General features: G+C 39.5%; 1 protein-coding gene across 2 annotated transcripts in view; it reads right to left on the minus strand.

Annotated features, from left to right (window-relative positions):
- Positions 1 to 20,020, minus strand: part of TOX (thymocyte selection associated high mobility group box) — a 302,580-nt gene that overhangs the window by 137,031 nt on the left and 145,529 nt on the right. The window contains exon 2 of one of the 2 annotated variants that reach the window (XM_059394619.1): positions 12,630 to 12,695. The exons of the other annotated variant lie outside the window; for it this stretch is intronic. Within the exon in view, the coding sequence (XP_059250602.1) occupies positions 12,630 to 12,695 (66 nt within the window). The remainder of the gene's footprint in view (positions 1 to 12,629; positions 12,696 to 20,020) is intronic. 2 annotated transcript variants of the gene reach the window in all.

The following is a 20,020-nucleotide window of genomic DNA, read 5'->3' on the forward strand; positions in this document are numbered from 1 at the left end:
ATGCGTTCATTTAATTGCCCCCCCAAAATAGCTAAGATCAAGTTTTGCCTTTATTTTAATGGAATGAAATTGCATTTTTGAAATGAAAGAATAAAATGCTAACAGGCAACAGTGAACAGGCAAAGGCGGCTGAAGAGCTCAGAGGATAATGACAGGAATGTGCAGAGGGCCACAGCTCTTGCGGGCAGGGAACCACACAGGTAGACCAGCAGCCCTGGGTGATGGGCTCCTGACAGTTCAGTTTCTACTGACCTAGAGAAATTGTCAATGAACTTGTGTCTAAATTCACCACAAAAGCTATACTCTCTAACACATCTCAGTGTGTTGTAGAAAGGTCTTCTTCCCTGGGAGACTCTTGGCAAGGAGGTGAAATTGCCCATCTGGTGGACTGTTTTTGAGACTTGAACCAAGAGACTGGGTTTTAAGAAAGTAAAAGAGGACCTTTAAATCTCCTTTGATTTGATCTCTTTGGAAGCTTTTCCAGCCATTTGACTAAGGCCATTGTCCTTTTCCCACTGAACCCCCTCAGTACCCCAACTTGAGTGACAAAGGAAAGGATACTTCTCACCTGGTTTCTGGAAGATCTCAATGCCTCTGTCTGTTTAATTATATACTCACATTCCTTTTTAATCATATTGCTTACCATAATCCATGACCTGGGTATCCTGTTTATATTATTTTCTCTTTCTGCAATCCATATTTCCTTTTGCTACAGCCTGTTCTTATTTTTTGTTCTTATTCAACTTTATTGCATCTGGAATTGGGATGTTAATCAGAATGAGTTTTCTCTTGACTATAGAGAATTCATGTTTTCATACTGTCTAGATAGAGTGTTAATATGCTGACCAGGAACAAGTAATGGGAACTCTCTTCTGAACTTTGCCTATTCTTCTCTTTTTTAAGTCTAGTTTTTCCATCAGAGGGGCCTGTTTTTGTGGGTTTCTGTCCACATATTGCAGTCATTATATAAGGCACTAAATCTTTGGTGACAAGAAGTCCCATAACTCAGAAGAATTCAAAAGATATCATCTTGTACATATCTTTAAATTATGTGATGGCTTCATGCAATCACGCATACACTGAAAATATGGCTATAGTTATAACATTGTAAAATATGTTTCTCATATAGTTCTTTATTTGAAAGATAAATAAATAACATTGTGATCCCATGTACACGGATAATCTGTAACACAGTTCCTGAAATTTCAGGGTAGAAAAATACCAATGCTTAAATGTGTTTCATCTTCTATTGAAAATTCATGTTGCCTGATTTAAATAACTAAATGGAAAGCAAAGCCAACTACAGAGTTCATTAGAAAAAAAATGATTTAAAAAAAAAAGAGAGAAATGATAAACTTCCTCTGTTTTCAGAAGTTAAGACATGGCATGTAATGGTGATTTCTCTCAAAAGAGTTTAAACAGCATCAACATTATCTCCAATTTCTTTTGAGAAGACCTTCAGAAGTAGGTATTTTTCAGATTCTTTTGTCTCTGCATGAACGAGGGTTGATAGCTTGAGACTATAATGTATTACTGTGCAAAGCTTCGGTCTGTTACATAAATCATCTTAACACTCAGCAAGAATCGTCCAACAGTGCCATTGATGTGCTCAAGCCAATGATCCTGCAAACAATTTTTTTGTCTTTCTTCACATGTTAGACAATAGCAATAAATCATCTTCATTTAAAAACACACAATGTACTAATTTTTCAAGCAACAGTTATCAAAATGCATTATTTTGGTAGCATGTACAACATTTATTTTATTTGTGTTCATTAATTTTTGTACCCTGGGTTAAGTAAAAGGCAATGAGTACCTCACCTACCATAGAAGCATTTGTTATGCACCTACTATGTGTAAGCCATCCTGCAAAGTATGATTTGAGATGCAAAGAACTGTAAGATGTAGCTTGTTATAAAGGAAGTGAGTTAGAGGATATATAAAGACTTGGGCTCCCAATAAAGTGCATGTTTGAGGTGTCCAGTGTAAATGGAAGTGGAATTACTTGAAGCTGGGATGATGAAGGGACTGTGACAGGCAGATTTACCCCGATAACAGGGCCTGAATACTAGACCCTTCTGCTGAAATGCAATATGTGATCGAGGGAGGAGGATCACAAAACCAGCAAATGAGCAAGCCTAGACAATGTACCAAGGAGGTTCAACAGCAAGGTCAGGTCTTCTAAGAGAACATCAAGGGCAAGAGTGGTCCCACTGACCAAAACAAATGTTGGGGTATTGAACCCAACTCAATTCCCTATGAGGCTGGTTTTTACTGGACTGTGTTTATTTCATAATTGAAAACCCAGTGTGTAAAGCCTGAATGAGACCAGAAAACAGAGTTGACTTGAGGCCGCCCTGGTGAATGTTTAACATTGACTCTTCTTAAGGCCAGGATTGGTTTATTTATTTATTTGAAAGATAAGGAGAGAGAGAGCGTGCACATGCACATGTGCAGGCATGCTTGGAGAGCAGGAGAAGGAGAGAGAAAATCTTAAGCAGCTCAAGATGAGGCTTCGTCCCTCAACCTTGAGATAATGACCTTAGCTGAAATCAAGAGTCGGAGTCACCCAGGCATCCCTCCCAGCTGTATTTTTAGGGAACAGTTTAAAACCAGGCCCTGTGTGCTGTTGTCATATGGGCCTTCCCTTTGGCTAAACAAACAAACAAATGCAAACAAAAACCCCCAAAACACAAAAAACAAACTTCTGGGAAATAGATAACGTACTTCCCCCACAAGCCACAACCCACACACGAATGATTAGGAAAAGCAGATTGAGGGGCAAGAGCTACTTCTGAAACCCTAGTGGGGTCCCAAAGATGTTCTTCTGGCAACAGGTATCATTCCATATTGAGTGTTAAAAGGGGTGATTAAAACATTTAAATTTCACTATTTAGCATACCATTTTATGTACAAATGCAGCTATATTTTTGTAGTTTTTCAGAGGTTTTCAATTCTCACACTGAGATTCAGTTCTACAAGTTTTTGCTTTATTTTATAAAGAATCCAAAAAATGTATACAAAAAGAAATCACTCTTAGCCCATCCACTCAGGAAAAAAAAAAAAAAAAAAACCCACTATTAAAACATGTGAATCCTTCATGATTCTTATAGTTCATAGTTGCTATTCTGTTTCAGGGTTTTGTTTTAAGTCAGATGATGGAGCTCTGATTTTGAAGATAGAAACGCTATATGTCGATTTCAGCAGATCACTAAGCAGGTATGAGTACCTACTCCCTCTAAGCCTCAGTTTCCAAATCTGTAAAATAGGGATACAATTGTATTCAATTCATTTAAGGTAATCAGGATTAGATGAGATAAATGAGGTAATATAAATAATTTGAATAAATACTGGCTCATACAAGCACTCCATGAATGTTAGTGACATTATCATTTTTTACTATTGTCTTTATTCCATCATGTAATTTAATCTGGTCATTGAAAATGAATCATGATTAATTTTCCATGCCCATAAATATCATTTACATTATTGTTCAAATGACTGTGCATTATATCTTGCTGTGCATGTTCTATAATTTATAACTCTTGGTGCCCTATTCCTAAACATGTAGGGTGTTTCTGATTTTTCTGTTATGAACCTCATCGTGATGAATAATCTTATGTATTTTTTTTTCTTGGGGTAATGTTCTAGAGTTCTATATTTATGCTCAAATGGAATCACAGAATGCTCACTCAAGGGAAGACCTTGAAGACTATGCCTCCACTCTACAGATAAGGAAAATGAGGTCCAAAGAGGTTCAATGATTTGCTTGTATTTCGAGAACTCGTTGGGCAGAGAGGACACCCACAGCATAGAATTACAGATTTATTTTTTGTAGATATAATAACTAAATAAAATGCATTGGGTTTTAATATAACATCTTAAAATATTTATGGTCTTTAAGCTTCAATATATTTTTTTTTAGGAAAAAAAACCAAAACCTGTGTTGAATTGATTGTTGCTTATGGTCAACTTCTCTTTGCTAAATCATATTCAGGCAGGCAGTATGGACTCGATCATTCAGCACTGGCTAGTTTTATATGTACATATTTTATATGTACACTTAAAAATACATATTGTAAGTGTTTATGACCATTCTTATCATTTTTGCCCATTGCAAAGAAATCAGTAAATGTTGGGAATGTAGACTCACATTCTTCATAAAGAAACCAGATCAGCAGAGGATGGGCTATGCTCTTGGTTTGGTCCCCTCTCAACCAAGGAGGCCAGGAAAAGGAAGCAGGACTCCTGTTTCTACTCACCATATTCTTATAGGCAATTCCTACTTTTTTGATCTTTAACCGGGAAACAATTATAAATGGATACTTGAATATTTGAGGACATCTCGCCTCCTAAGGTCTCTGCTAGAAAGAAAGCTTACACTGATGGGGAGCTGAAGACAGGGACATGGAAGAAGAAGGAAAAAAAAAGTTGAACACTTGGAGGCCATTCCCTCAGTTTGATGAAGGGTAAACCCCTGTCCTTCAGTTATGCAGAAGCTGGATCCTGGGGAAAAGTCAAGGGAGGGATGTCTTATGGGAAGACCTCTTGTACTTTGTCTACCTTCTAGACGATAAGTATCTAGAAGGATATCTATCTTATCTAGAAGGATAAATATGAAGGGTGGGAGAAAAGTGTACTAGACCTGGACAAGAAAAGTAGTGAGAATTCAGAGGAAAGATGACAGCAGTAGCGGCAAGTAGTCAGAAAGAGCTAGAAAAGTCCAGGAGGAAGGAATCATCACTGGGTAAATTAAGGAAGCAGGGAGCGCATTGAACACCTAACCTTTGTACAGCTTGTGTGTGTGCTGGAACAAGTATGAAATATGAAACCGAAATTGGAATATGAAATGGCTGCTTTTGTTGGTCAACAGTGGTCAAATATTCGCAATTTCATTTGGGTCAACCTAACATTTTTTAGAATATTCCCACACACGTCACAGTACTGAGCATTTCTCTCAGACCTACCAAAGTGATTGAGGTTAGTCCGTCAATGTCTTGAACTTAAAGTGCTAAAATCAAATGAGGCCTAGCTGGGCAAGGATGGAATTTGACTTGGGCAGTACCCGGGCTCTGATATTTACTAGTTTTTTGCCATTTGGCCAATCACTTTACCTCTGTCATCCTCACAGAACTGTTGTTAAGGATTAAATGAGATAATATATGCAAAGCTTTTGCTTAGTCCCTTGCCAGGACACAGGGAGCTGCCAACAAACAGTTTTTAATTACTGTTGTGAATCTAATTCATTCATTATCTTGGGGAGAGGGGAGGACTAACATAAACTTCTAGCAAAGCAGAAGCTTCCTACTGACACTTATCGTCTGGACAAACAAGAAGTTCTAGGAAGTCGGTATAAGAAAATAATAGCTCAGGAGTCTCATTGCAGACCAGGTTTCCCTGAAGGCAACTTCTGTCTGGGGCTGCCAGCCCTGCCCCAGCCCTGCAGTCCTATTACCTGCCCCCGACCCCATTCCTCCAAGACCATTCTTCTTTTTGCCTTCAGAGAATAGCAACTCTGGGTAGGTTTAGCTCTTCCTGAAGGAAAGCCTTCTGAAAGGCAAAGAGACACAGTTTTAGACAGGGAAGCCTTCATGATTGGTCTCCAATCGTGACCCTCGCAGCCCTTGTGAGTTTCAGACCAGTCTATTCCATTGGAATGATTTGATGGTAGGACTAAGAAGTCATTTGTTTGACTTCGCTTGCAACAGGGAACATTGATACCAATGTATCAATATGCAGCAAGGAATGCATGAAGGATATTTTACAAGACAGTCATCCACTAATTTCAAACCATCAGGGTTAGACTCATTCATTTTTATATCTAACCTATGAAATAACACAGAGCAGAGAAAAAAAAAAACAGGAGGAAGAAAAAAATATGGATGGACATAAAGATTAAACTGAAACCTTGTGTTTCTGCGAAGTCTAGCGAAGTCTCTCCACAACCGAGGAACTGAAACTGCAAAGGGAAACTTGACACTTGTTTAAAGGTGTTTAGGTGGCAGGTGAGGATACGAAGAAGGAGGTCTCAGGAGAGATAGGTGTGGGTGGAAAAAACCTCAGCTTTTCCAGGCCTCAGTGTCCTTTTGCTAAAAATGGGCAAAATCGTTTCTACTTGACATATTGGCATAATAAAATTTCAGTGTTTATTGAGAACAATCTGTACGTGTCTTGGAAATGGCGTTGGCATAGACAGATGACATCATTCAACATATCTCTATTCTTAACTTGAAATACCATACCTATTTTTTAGACATTCTTTAGTGACAGGTTTGCTACGGCAAGTGCCAGACCAAAAAAAATCGAGCACATTATATATTGCAAAAGTTAACAGGAAGGATCACTGAGATTTTCATAATTGCTCATACACTGAAGAAAAAAATCTACAAAGTACCAATCTGAACAAGCCAATGGGCTGTTTCAAAATGGATCAAATGCAACTGTAGATCCTGGTTAGGTGGTATACCGGAGTCGCAGTCCCCCTTCCCAGGGCCAAAATGTCTTGGTGTCTCTCGACAGTTGCCCACTGAACAAACCGCCCTCCAAATGAAGCTTGATGGTTTTGGAGAATCTGTTTTTTGTTTTTGTTTCTGTTTAACCACTAATGCTATTCCACTCAGACCATTTTCATCGTTTTTATCACTGAAATGCATTTCCCTAACGCTTGAAAAAACGTACTATTAGACAATTATCATAAAATTCTCAAGCACACTCAGCAACAAACATTCATTTTGTGAAATAAAAAATGAGTCTTATATTCACAAATCCCACAGCTTGGAAATGTATATGATACACAACATTTAACCTGTCAGCTGCCTCATTAGTGTCAATGAGTGGGAACTGGCAATCAGTAGATGGTGTGTTCCACACGTGTTTATGTTTCAAAATGTTCCCAAAAATAGCTCTGCGGGAGAGGTTGATATAAAACACTTCTACTGGACAAATGAATTTCAGTTCAATCTTATGGTCTACTTAAAGTTTTTTTTGAGGAATCCATGTTTCTCATGTAACTGATCCTTTATAGCTAACAGAGTTAAGAGGCCACTAATAATAATGATGATGATAACAACAACAATAATAAAGTCTGTGTGGATAAAAGTCCTCTAAGTTTCAATCCCACCAATATGTAAATGATCAAGAAAATATACAGAGACTGATGTGTGTTTGACTACCAAGAGCTCTAAGATATATATTTGTATGTCCCCCGTGTTCAGAATCCATACAGCTATTAAGACATTTTTATAAACTGTAAGAAATATGTGAGCTATTTCAAGATATAATTCTGAAAAACAGACTTCCATGTAAGAAGCTAATTTAGGAAGAAAACAACATAAACAATTGTAACTTGTGTGCTCAAGTGAAGCATCTTTTTAATTTTGAGTAATGAAGATGTCAAGCCAAATGCTAGAGTAGTTTAACTTAATTAGGTGGCCTATTTTTCCAGGCATCCTTTCATTTCCCATTGAAAACTCAGCTTGTATGCAAGGCAACAAGAGCAATTTTGTCTGTAATGAATACCTCCGGGACTGCGCAGAGTAATCATTTGAATGTTACGCTGAAGACTGGTTTGAGTAACTAGTTTGGGCTTGTTAAGATGCCAGACTTTGTTGGACTAACTAGATGACTCAAAGCATGGTGGCTTTGCCATTTTATTGGGTCAATGGTCAAAAAGTCAAGTTGACTTTTCTCCTGAAATTTCTGCCAAAAGGAACCAATCTAAAAGTAATTGGTCTAATGTATAGTTCAAATTTATGTCATAATCATGGAAATTTTATGGCCCATAGTCAAGAGATTTTTTTCTCCCCCCAAAAAACGCTCTTTAAAATATTATGCTTTCTAGGCCCTTTTTTCATACCTCATTTACACTCTAACCTAGAGAATTTTCTCATTAGAATAACATGTAATTAAAAATATATAACTTTTAATACATTTGCAGATCTCAAAACATTGTAATTCTAACAGATTAAAGAAATTCATGTACAAAGAGGAACTTGGAGAGTCTTATTGGTTCCACTGCCACTGTATTGCTTATGACAAACAGCAGTACAACAATTCTTGTAGGAATGACTGCCTGTTAGTCTATTATGACATTAATTCTTTGAGTCTTGTATTGGGCTCTCTGAAGAGACAGGAGGGCTGGTGCCTTTTGCTAATGTGCTGAGGTATGAGCCCCAGGTGGAGAGAAGTTACTGGAATGAGATGGGCAGGGCCAGGTTTGCTAAATGGCTGCAGCTCGGGACTGAAAATCATCGCAAGCAGAAGACCCAAAGAGTTAAAATGATTTTCAAAAAATGTATGCAGAATATTTTAATCACTTTCTTGTCTCTCAACAAATAATATTGCGTACTTCCGATGCCAGACACTCAAGGCACAGGGGATCCAGGGAGAAACAAGGGCTAGTCCTGTCTTTGAGACCTTACCATCAGGTGGGCAAGACAAGAAAAGGGGTACCAATTCTAGTATGCTACATGTCACAGAGGGGCAAATATGTACATCAATAACTCCAGCTCCGCCGGGAGAGGCCTGGGGTGTGTAAGGAGGGAAGAGACATGGATCGTTTGGCATTTGGCAACAGGGCGAGGAGAAATGGAAAGGTGGAAGCGAGGGGAGAGGAGAGAAATTGATGAGAGACTGTGAGCCTGGAGCGCAGGCAATAGTCACGTAGAAGGAAAGAGGAAACAGATTCAAAAGTTATGCCAAAAAGTAGAATCGGCACTATCTAAATAATGACAACACTCGCTCAGGGCTCAGTGGTAAGGGAGACTCTCAAAGTCCGTGTCTTGATGACTGGGTAGATGGTGTTACGCTTATGATCTAATCGGGTTCAATCGGGTAACTTTCTTAAGAATTAAGCTTCTCCATGACCTGACAACTAGAAAAATTTTCTGATTTCCCCCATTAGAAGATTATTTCTTGTACAAAAAAGATCAGTCCTTTTTCACACAGCACCCTGACTGAGGCATGCATGAGAATATTTCTGCATCTAGAGAAGAAAGGAAGATTGCCAGTGTGGGTGGAAAGCTCAGAAGGAACAGGTAACCATGGAAAATGATATTCTGGAAACTTCCACAGAAGAGAAAGAATGAGAAAAAGTAATGGCACATATTCAAAACTAAACATAAATAAATAATGTTGGTGCCATAGAAAGTTTCAATCAAGAGATTCGGACTCCTGTTTCCTTTGATGTATGTAATTCAAATGAACACTTGTGTCTTGAGTAGAATCACATATAAGGAAGAGAAGGTACCATAATTCCAGGGGTTGGAGAAAGGGGCTAGAGTTTTTTCAGGGAAAGAGAAAGGCCTCATAGCAAGTGAATCTGAGTGGGGTCGGAAGATTCTAGGGAAGAGTCGAAGCTAAGTTGGGAAGCCCAATTCCCTCCTGCCTTGCTGTTGTATATTCTACCATATTGGTCACAGAGACAGGACAGGTTAAGAGTAGAAAGAAGTGAGTTTATGAAGGACTATTGGCTACTCTTCACATCTGGCTTTCCTTTCTTTAACATGCTCACATATTCCCACAAACTATTTAGGACGGAATCTGCAAGCTCATGAAGTATCAAGCAAAATGGGCCTGCTTAACTAGGGTCTGGGGACACACTAAGGAAACTCGCATCACATGCTTCAAATTCCATGCAGAGTTAAAAAAAAAAAAAGAAATAAAGAAAAAAGAAAGAAAAAAGAAAAAAAAAGTTAAATGGTGTTTAAATTAAAGTACTTGTTGCGGCATCTGGGTGGCTCAGTCAGTTAAGCGTCCAACTCTTAATTTTGGCTCAGGTCATTATCTCAGGGTTGTGAGACTGGGATCCAGCCTGGATGTGGAGCCTGCTTAAGATTTGCTCTCTCCCTCTCCCTCTGCCCATCCCTACCCTCCCGCAGAGCTCACACTCTCTCTCAAAAATAAAATAAAATAAAAGTACTGAGCTAGCTAGACCCAGCTCTAGCACACTTAGAGCAAACTATTAGAGGAGAAAAGAGCCAATATTCCAAGAATGGAGGCAGGGAGAAGTGGAAATGTCATGGGTTTTATTGCATATTTGTCAGGCCTATTATAAGGTAGTATATTCAATTTAAAAACTGCCTATCAATTACAAAATTATATGCAAAAAATTTTAAGGATCTGTATACACTAGCTTAAGAGGTATAGAATGCATGCAGTAGATAGTGCCAAAGAGCCCTTTGGGACTGTCTAAAAGAATATCATTAATTTTTACAGTGTACTTCCATTTCTGGAGCTATTCCAGCATTGGCTTTCTATAAAAATCATTTCAAGTTTAGAATTATGCTATTTGCTCCCAGCAACATCACAGGAGCAGTAGTGTACCATATGTTGCTACTTAGCAACTTAGTCTGTAAGTCCCAAAGCATGTACTGATTTGAAAATTGAACAGGAATTATAATTGTTGAGTGACGCTATGAGGCAAGTTGTCTTGGATTACTAAACTATGCAGATGTTTGATGTTATGTAGGAAAAGGAAGAAAACTATTTTTTTCCCTGTAAGATGACTAAAATCCTATTTATGGTTGCCGAAAGGGGTAAATTGATTAAAATTTCCTAAAAGAATAGCAGGTAATGAATTTTTGAACACACTTTATTACAGTAAACAAAAGGAATATTAAGCGTAAAATTTAGCGAAGGCCATTCAACTTATGTAATTTGCAAAGTTTATTTCCCCCAGAGTACATATTATCTTGCATTAGTCTAGTTTTTTAAAATAGCACATTCAAGAAATATTTTCATATGTGCTACATTATTAAAAAAATAGTCTGCTTCTGGCACACAAACCTGTCAGATCTTTACAAAACCCAAAAAGTATGTGGGGCTCTTTACTCTTTCATAAATCACCACTGGTATTTAAAACATCCTTAGTACTCCTGACTGACATATTAAAAGAAATAATGTTAGTTGTTTGATTTTAGTCTGGGCCATCACCGTATCCATTGTACTTGAATTTAAAAATCTAAGAAGCCAAGTTGTTATGATGTATATGCTTTGAATTTCCAATCTTTTATCCAAAAGTCTTTAAGACAGACATAATGATTCTCTGAAAGGGACCAGCTGCTTTATAACGGCAATCATTTATTGAGTTTGTGTTTCTACTGTTTCAAACAAATTCAATTAGCCCTTACACTTCAAAACCCTAAAGGCACCAAAGAGATGATACTAGGTTGCTTTAATCTAATAGTAATACTAAACTTGTCAGTACAGTTTGGGGATTGATGGTTAGAAGAAAATTAATAGTAACATTTTTCATTTTTTAATCAAACAGTCCTATTCAAAACTACCTCTGGATCTCGGAGGCTACTTAGCCGAATGAATTCAGTGAAGTCAGAATTGTAAATGCAGGGCTCAGCCTTCCAAAGGTATTCTGAAAGTGATCAACTCAGTTGAATGGAAGGAAATGGAGTCCGGATCTTTGAGCTTAATGATGACCTTCTCGTCTGAACAATATCGTGTGGTTTGCAGAATGTCTGCCAGAGAAGGCAGTGATGGTAATGACTTCTAAATGCAAAGTTCATGGAGAGGCAGGCTTGCCTCTGTTTTGAGTTAAGCAAGAGACATTTTGTTCTTAGAGAAATTTCAAAGCTTCATCAAGTGCACCCCTAACATATACATTAGATTAATTCACTAACAACCACCATGAAGAAAAACAGAAGTTTTATTTTTGTTCTCCGTTCCCCCACCCATCCCAGTTATCATATCAAATCTCTCTGGGCGGTTATGTGGGCACTGGAAACTCCTGTCTTAGGGTTTCTGCCATAGGTACTGATACATAAAATTTCCAACTGCCATGGTTTTGCTATTCCAGAAAAAAAAAAAAATGTCCAAATCTACAAAATGCTCCTATGAACTCTCCCTTTGCTTTCACTTATCCATGTGTTTATTTTTCCTTACAATGTCCTTACATATTATGGTGTGCTGGCATCTTCGGGCACTTACAATTTTGCTTTAAATGCCCTCACCAGATTAAAGGGTCTGGTCTTAAGTATCTAAAAATAAATAATCCAGAATTTACTTTTCATGTAACCATTTACATTTTCATTGGACTTTTGTTGTCACTTCTCATGATTAAATACCTTGTCAACCATTCCCAGGGAAATGGATACAAACGTGCTCTCAAAAGGTTTCAATCATATCGCGCATTTTGGCTGGAAAGCTACCCACCCAGTAGATTCTGAAGGCAGCCATATAGTGCAAACCGGCCACGTGATTTTGGTTATAAATGTAATATTGTATTGAAGACTGCCCCAATGGTTGATAATGAAAGCTATCTGTGACATGTGTAGCTTATAATGATTAACTCGTCTATAGTCAGAAGCACAAATAACCCGCACCTGTAAAGACTTTATTTCCTAAAGGTAAAACAACTGTTTAGGAAAGATCATGCTGGCAAAACAGCTGCTTGCCATTCTGGAGAGGAAACAGGGTAGTATCTTTCAACAAATGCCAACTCCGGTGTTTTATCAGCTCTATCTCATTAACTGGAAACAAGGCTTAAATGCTTTGTTTATAAATTATGATTATTCCTGATTGCGGCAGTTACTGATAGTGCTACTCATTTGCAATGCAACTCTTTGAATTTGTTTAATTACAATTTGAAACAAGGCAGAGAAGATTAATTAACCCACCTGGCTGGCTGGCACATAGTCCTGGCTCGGCTCTGTCATGCTCATATACATGTTCTCACCGTCAAACTGCGAATGAAATAATAGTAAACATTCAGCAATCTTGACTGTGTGCATGTTTGTTGTTGCTGTTTTCACCATCAAACTGGAAAACAGTAGCCATTAAAAAAAAAAAAAATACTGTGGTTGGGAGTATGGAAAATCTGTCATAGCCAAGTGAGCCCCATCTTTTCTTTGACGTTTCTGTTGCCATCCTTCCTGACCCTGGATGTCAGTGATTTGGAGTAATTAGTGCTCTAGTAATTACAGCAAGCAAGCAAGAAATGAATGGCTTCCTTTCATCTGCAATCTGTTTTAAAACAAAATGGCTCATTTTGCATACCACGTATACGGACTGCAGTTCAGTTGTAATGAAGTATTAAATGAATGGAGCTTTACACTATACAAATACACGAAGGCACAGCTCAAAGCGTTCTGAGTTTAGCTCTTCAGAGTGAAAAAGTGCAGATCTTTTAAAACAGGCTGAAACTGGCTTCATCGCAATAGCCTTCCGAAGAATGGTTATGACTTTATAATAACACTTGCAAAAGGTGTGTGGGGCTACAACCGTGGCAAAGAATGATCATGACCATGAATACCAGTAAAAACGTACAAGCTCCGCGATTCAACATTCCTCTCTCAAATTTTTCAGAGATACAGAATTCATGTAGGTATCACGGAGGCACAGAAATTCATACACACATTTGCGAGTCGGGAACAAGAAGGGAGGAGGAGACTCAGGGGTACAATGGCAGAACCGTGGGATAGCTCAAGCAGCGGCCACGCAACAACAACAATAACATACTTTTCATTATTGGGGTTTTCAAAAGCAGTAATCACTCCATTCAGACGTGATCCCCGGCTATCTTTAGTCATTTGATAAATGGGCAAAGCATTCTTTTTTTAGTTCGAAGAAGAATTTCCCCTAGGAAATAATCAAGTGGACTAATACAGTGAGCTTCAAAGAGCTGACTCTGAATATACTTCCATTGCCAGACGAATGTCAGACAGGGGAACTTGAAAATCTGAAAAATGACTTTTCAAGACAGAGCAGTGTTACTGATGGAGGTGCAAGTACATAGCAATATGGACATATTTTATCTATCAACCAAAAAGAGAAAACAGTGTTATAGACATTGTATTCCATCACCCATGAGCTGCTAATGTAAGAGGGTTGTACAAACACTGGGATACCCCCCAGCCTCAACGGGAGCCTACAGCAGGTGGGTGCCCTGAAGATTCCCAGAAACAAGTAAAGACATTCCCAAGGACACTGAAGCACTCACAAGGTTAAGTTCAAGGAACTGAAGGGTTTCCTCACACATCATCTTGCAAATGTATTTCATGTTCTACGAACAAACTTATCTAAACAGATACGAAATCACTTACTAAATGATGGGGTTGTTAGGACAAGTCAGAAATAGTACACTTAGAAAAGACCAGCTAGACATTTGGCTGCTTTGTCATCTGGCTCAGGAGTCATGAGTCCAAGTGACTTACCCAAGGCTGCTTTTCCATCAGTCAGGTGAACGCCTTCCACCCAAAGACAGGCTAGCCCCCAGGTCAATCCACCCGTTAGTGCTAAGAACTCACAACCTGACAAAAAGCATCATTCAGCATTCCTCCACCCCCACCCGCTGTTGGTTTGTTTGCAAATGTTTTTAATGTTAAAATGCCAAAGAACCATTTAAAATATGGACAGTTTCTCTGACTATAACAAACTCGACTGAGCAGAAGTAGTGGAGTGGATCAAATACTCCACGGCCAATGCATATTCTAGAAATGTGTTACTTTCTATTTCATGTTCTCGAACTCATTTTCTAAATCTGGCGTTGTTCTCAAGCCAACTAAGGCTTTGAAGTTTTGGTTTGAGTCTATCCAAAGTGTATGCTAATTGAGCATATCCGATGATAAAGACTCTTTCCTCAAAAAGTACCAAAGCTTAACTAACATTGAGCCAAGGCTGAAGCAGCATTTTACAATAAAAGGTATGTGAATACGGGAATAGCTAATTTTTGGAGTACGCTCCATGTCCCCATCACCTGCTTGTAGCTTTCCACGTATTAACTGATATGTATTAACAGATTCAATCTTCACAACAACCAGGAGTTGGGGATTATTAATACATTGGGGTTATTACCTACATTTTACCAAGAAAGACACAAAGGCACAGAGAATTTAAGCTACAGATGCTCAAGCTTCAAGAGCCGACATTCTAGGACACGCACTTAACCATCAGAACATATAGATTCTGAATTACAATGATGAGTTGGCTATCGGTTCTGGAAACCATGTCGATAAACTATTAAAGCAGAGTGTTGGCGATATCTCAATCCCGAGACACTGTCCGGAATTTCTATGGCCCTGTGAGGCTTCCAAAAAAACCAAGAGTCATAGTGAGCTGCCAATTTAGTAATCAGGCTGGTGGAATATTGCCAGATAATTTATAATTAAGCCTTAAAATATTGAGAGGAGGTAGGATGATGGTTTACCTTGTGTCACCTGGATGGGGCCCCAGGGTGCCAAGATAGTCAGTCAAATATCATTCTGGGTGTGTCCATGAGGGTATTTTTGGATGAACTTAAAATTTGAATTGGTAGAATGAGTAAAGAAGACCACCCTCCCTGTTGGGAGGTGGGCCTCATATAATCAGTTGAAGGCCTAAATGGAACAAAAAGGCTGACTCTCCTGAGAGTGAGAAGGAACTCCTCCTACCTGACTGACTGAACTGGAACAACAGTCTTTTTCTGTCATCAGTCTTGACTTGAAACATCAGTTTTTCTTAGGCCTTAAGCCTGCCAACTTTTGTACTGAAACTATAGCATGGGCTCCCCTTTCCAGCTTCTCCACTTGTTTTGGACTTCCCAGCCTCCACAATCAAATGGGACAATGATAGTAAGTCACATGTCCTGTTGGTTCTGTTTCTCTGGTGCACCCTAACTAAGAAGCTCTGAAAGCTTATTTCTAGAGGACCTCCGATGTAAAAACACAAGAAGGGATGACATCTGTTTCATGATATGCCTGCTTTCTAAGGGAACAGAAGCCATGTTGCTGTTGCTGTGAGAGTCCCTGGACTCACTGTGTCTCAGTACAACCCACATCCGTTCACAGCTCTTCATCCAGAATGCCTTTCTTCCCTTCCACTTGCTCTTACATGTCTCTTACACCCTTTGGTATTTTCTTATACCCCGTGGTTTCCCTTGGTCAGGGCTAGGCTGTTTCCTGCCTCTGGGCACCCCCAGGGAGCCCTCTGGTTCCAGATGGGTTTTGTTATTAGGAGACTAACGGGACTGAGCTGGGAGCTACCAGACACACTGCACATCTTAGTTATCTTTAGTGTTGTCTCTATAGCTTAGGGCCAGCACATAGTTCACCCTCGGGAAATGTCTAGTTATGAAAAATTAAGTAATACTTGTTTGATTAAATAGATTACTTTCCTAGAGAAGGTGATCACTTGAGAAGAGAAAGAAGATTCAACTTTTAGAGAATGGTTTGAAGGCTTTGGAAAGGGGTCAACTGTGGATTACTCTAGGAGCAGAAAGTCCTTAAAAGAATGTACAGAAATCCCTAGGACACCATTACTTAAATGTTAGCTGTAGCTCTTCCTTAAGATTTTTATATAATTAAAAAACATATAGATTGGTGAAGAATCAAAAGACCCAGCTGTAAATGAGCATATGTCCTCTTTCTGAAGACTTTTGAGTTACCAAACAAAAATGCATACGTGTGTCAGGACTCCTTGTGGTTGGACTAAGTCTTGGGCCCTGATCCCAGACCCTCTCCCTCCAGACCCTACGTCCTCACCACGCTCACGTCCCATCCGGTTAAGGTCATTGGCATACTGTTCACAACTCTCCCTACCCACACTCCCTCCAGGAGCTGTTTCCAGGGTTCCCAGCAGGCCTTGCATGGATGGACCCTCCTTAGACTATGATCTGTGTAGTGGGCACATGTCATTTGAAGTGGAATTGTAGTGCAGAGAGCTCTAGACTTTCAGTCTTGGAAAGATCCCTGAAGGCCTCCGAGCTGAACCTCTCCCTTTATGACTGGAAAAACAGACTTTTTATTGGTCACATGGTCCATCTGGGACTAGACTCAAGGTCTGGATTCCTAGTAGAAGACTTTGCCACAAGGACACGCTGCTTTATACTCCATCAATCATAAAACCGGGGGATCAGACTCTATGACTCTTTGTATTTCTCGACGGCCTAGATGCATAGCACACAATCTCAAAGGGACAACATCTGCCTTATTGCATTAATGACCTGGCTTTGCTTTACCTGGGACCACATATTAGATGAACATTGTTAATAACTGTCACAATAAAATTGTTTTATTAAAAATAACTAATTACATTTCCTTACTCCTCATGTTTATCACAGTTATTATTCTTAGAAATCAATGGAATTCAGGCATTATAACTTTTCAAAACTATATCTAGGCATACTAGGACTTTTAATTTCCATGTATTCTCAATTTAAAACCTGAAGCAAAGTCTGAAAGAATAAAGAGGCTGGCTTATTCAAATCTAAGTGTAAATGGCATCAACTCGGGATTAGCCTTTCTGACCAACTGCTTTTAGACTCTTTATTGTGTTTTTATTTCAAAGCACCAGGGGAGGCAATCACATAAAAAGTCATTTATAATCTTCTACTACAGTTTTTTGAAATTGTTTTTAGAGGATATTAACCGAACCCATAATCCCAAAGAGCTTTTCAAACTAGGTAGTTATTATATCTTCTATTTAAAAACTAGAGCAGACATCCAACACTGTCTGAACCTAGTGAATGATGAGCAGAAATGGGCAGTATGAGGTTACCCAAACCACTAAAACCAGAAAAAATCAAAGGCAGAATGGGAACTATAAATCAATCATTGGCATTGGTACAGGAAATGGGATCTTTTTAGGGAAACCATTAGAGGAAAACCCAGAAAACTGCTCTCGGGTGGGTGTGGAGGAGAACCTCACAGAACCCATGGAACAGTGTCGCACTGTACTGCCTATAAAAGGGAAAACCTTACATTTCTGGGTGTTTTCTGAAGGAATATTTGATACCTTGATTTTTTTTTGAGAGCTAAAATTAGAAATGTTTATATCAGGGAGTTTATTTGACATTTCTGAGAAGATGCATTATAATAAATCATAAGTGAGGGCAATCGCCTCAAAATAAAGTATTTTTGGGTTGCTTGGCTCAATATAAGATTATAAGTCATCTTTCCCCCCTCCTCCTTTTGAATATTGGAAGAAATAACTTAAGTTAGGAGCAATGAAGTCAAAGACTTTTGTTGTTTCATTGACCCAAAGCATTTTGAAAGCTGCTATGAGGGGTGATAACAAACAATAGCTCTCAGTGTGGTTCACATGCCCAGCAACAATGTAGCCAATAAAAACAGAGCAAGGCAAACTCCTACACTTACTACCCAGCCTCCCATTCTCAAGGTACAGGGTCTCGGGACACAGGAGAGGGAATCTGTGTTTATTTATCTTTCCGCTTCAAGGCTGACTGTGTTGATGCAAGATAGTCTAAAGTAACATGCCTCCAGGCAGAGCCAGGCTGAAAGCTACCAGTCCTGAGCACAAGGGCCGGAACAGTGTGGCTCCCACTGAAAGGAAAGGAGAAGGAGCCGAAAACAGGCTATCAACACCCCGAGCAAAGAAAGCAGTTCTCTGCTGGGGTTTTGAATGGATGCAGGTTACAATCAGAGAGCACACAGAGCTGAAACAGGAAAGAGAACCCCTTTCCCTCAGACTCCCATCACCTGAACTTGAGTGGTAAAAACTCTGGTGATTGTGAAAGGCACAGGGAAGAAATAAGATCCCGGCAGAGCCAGGCTGCCGGGAAGGTTTGGCCATTGGAAGGCAGAGAGAGAGTAGTGGACCCACAACTCAAATACTGTGCCCAGAACATAGAATCTGGCTTTTTTTTTTTTTTCTGAACTGAATTTATATCTCATTTTTGTCCTCATGATAGATTTATTTGGAAGACTTGTCTATCACCTTGTTTTGGTTAGCTTCGGGAACTGAATTTTCAATAATAATAATAAGGCTGTGCATAAACCTATAACGCAACCCCACACCTGTACCTTCTTTTAAGTATAGGCTCCCTACTTAAGATCGTGGTGCCATGATGGTTCAAGCCATTTTTTCTCACCTTTCAGACACTTTCGAATCACATCAAATGTTTAAAGGCAGTTAGTTTTTCTAATTATCTTGTAATATGGTGACTCTTATCACTTCCCATTTTACAGATGACAACACTGAGGCACAAACGAGGTAAGTCACTTGTCTGAGACCTACATCCAATCACATGTGCCCCAGCCCAGGTCTTCTCAGCCTGCTTTGACTTAGCTTTCAGGACTGGATGATACGGTGCCCATAGTCCTGAAACCCTGGACTGACTGCTTCCGCTGCCACCAAAGCTAGTGACTGAGGAGCCCCAAGTCTGATACCAGCTTCCATCAGATGGCTCTGCACCTGGGCTCGAGACAAAGAAGTTCTGATTTCCCCCAGAGCCCATGCAGAAGGGCTGAGCTACCTGTCCTGAGAGTGTGGAGGAAAGGAGACCCAGGAGAGGGGACTGACCTGAACATTCCCTGGAACCTCTTTAGAGAAGCCCCTCGTACAGAAACCAGGAGGGATTTTCTGCAAAGCTCTGACAGTTTGGAAATATGTGCCTCACCGTTTGCTTTCCCCGTCTCCTCATTTCCCCCTCTCGCTTCCTTTCTACCTCACCGGAGTTTCCCTGGGCCCGTCCTCCCAGCATTAACACGTGATCTTTCACTACAGGCTCTGCTTTCTGGACTACGAGGACAGTGCCCCGTCGTACGCAGTAGGCGATGGTGCTCTTAGGAGCACAGCTGCACGAATCTGATCCCATCTTTATTCCACCTTCATTATATTTTATTTAAGAATCATTAATTCTGGGGTACTTGGGTGGCCCCGTGGGTTAAGCATCTGTCCTTGACTCGGGTCATGATCCCAGGGTCCCGAGATCGAGTCCCACATGAGGCTCCCGGCTCAGCCGGGAGTCTGCTTCTCCCTCCGCCCCTCCCCCTGCTCATGCTTGCTCTCTCTCTCACACACACACACAAATACATAAACAAAATCTTAAAAAAAAAAATCATTAATTCTCTTTTCAATTCCTGGGCAAAGACCGAAACAAACTTATGAAATAGTAATAAGTAAGAGACCAAAGATTTTCCTGTATCGTGAAAACATCACTCCGTTTGAAAGAAAAAAAAAAGCAAGTTTCTAGAAATCTTCATTAACCCCCACCTTCCAATACAAAGCAATACATTTTCATTATGCATTATTTAAGAAAGCAAAGAATGTATGGGATAGAAGCTTAAATATC

The sequence above is a fragment of the Mustela nigripes genome, chromosome 3, assembly GCF_022355385.1.
Source record: "Mustela nigripes isolate SB6536 chromosome 3, MUSNIG.SB6536, whole genome shotgun sequence".
NCBI classification, from domain to species: Eukaryota; Metazoa; Chordata; class Mammalia; order Carnivora; family Mustelidae; genus Mustela; species Mustela nigripes.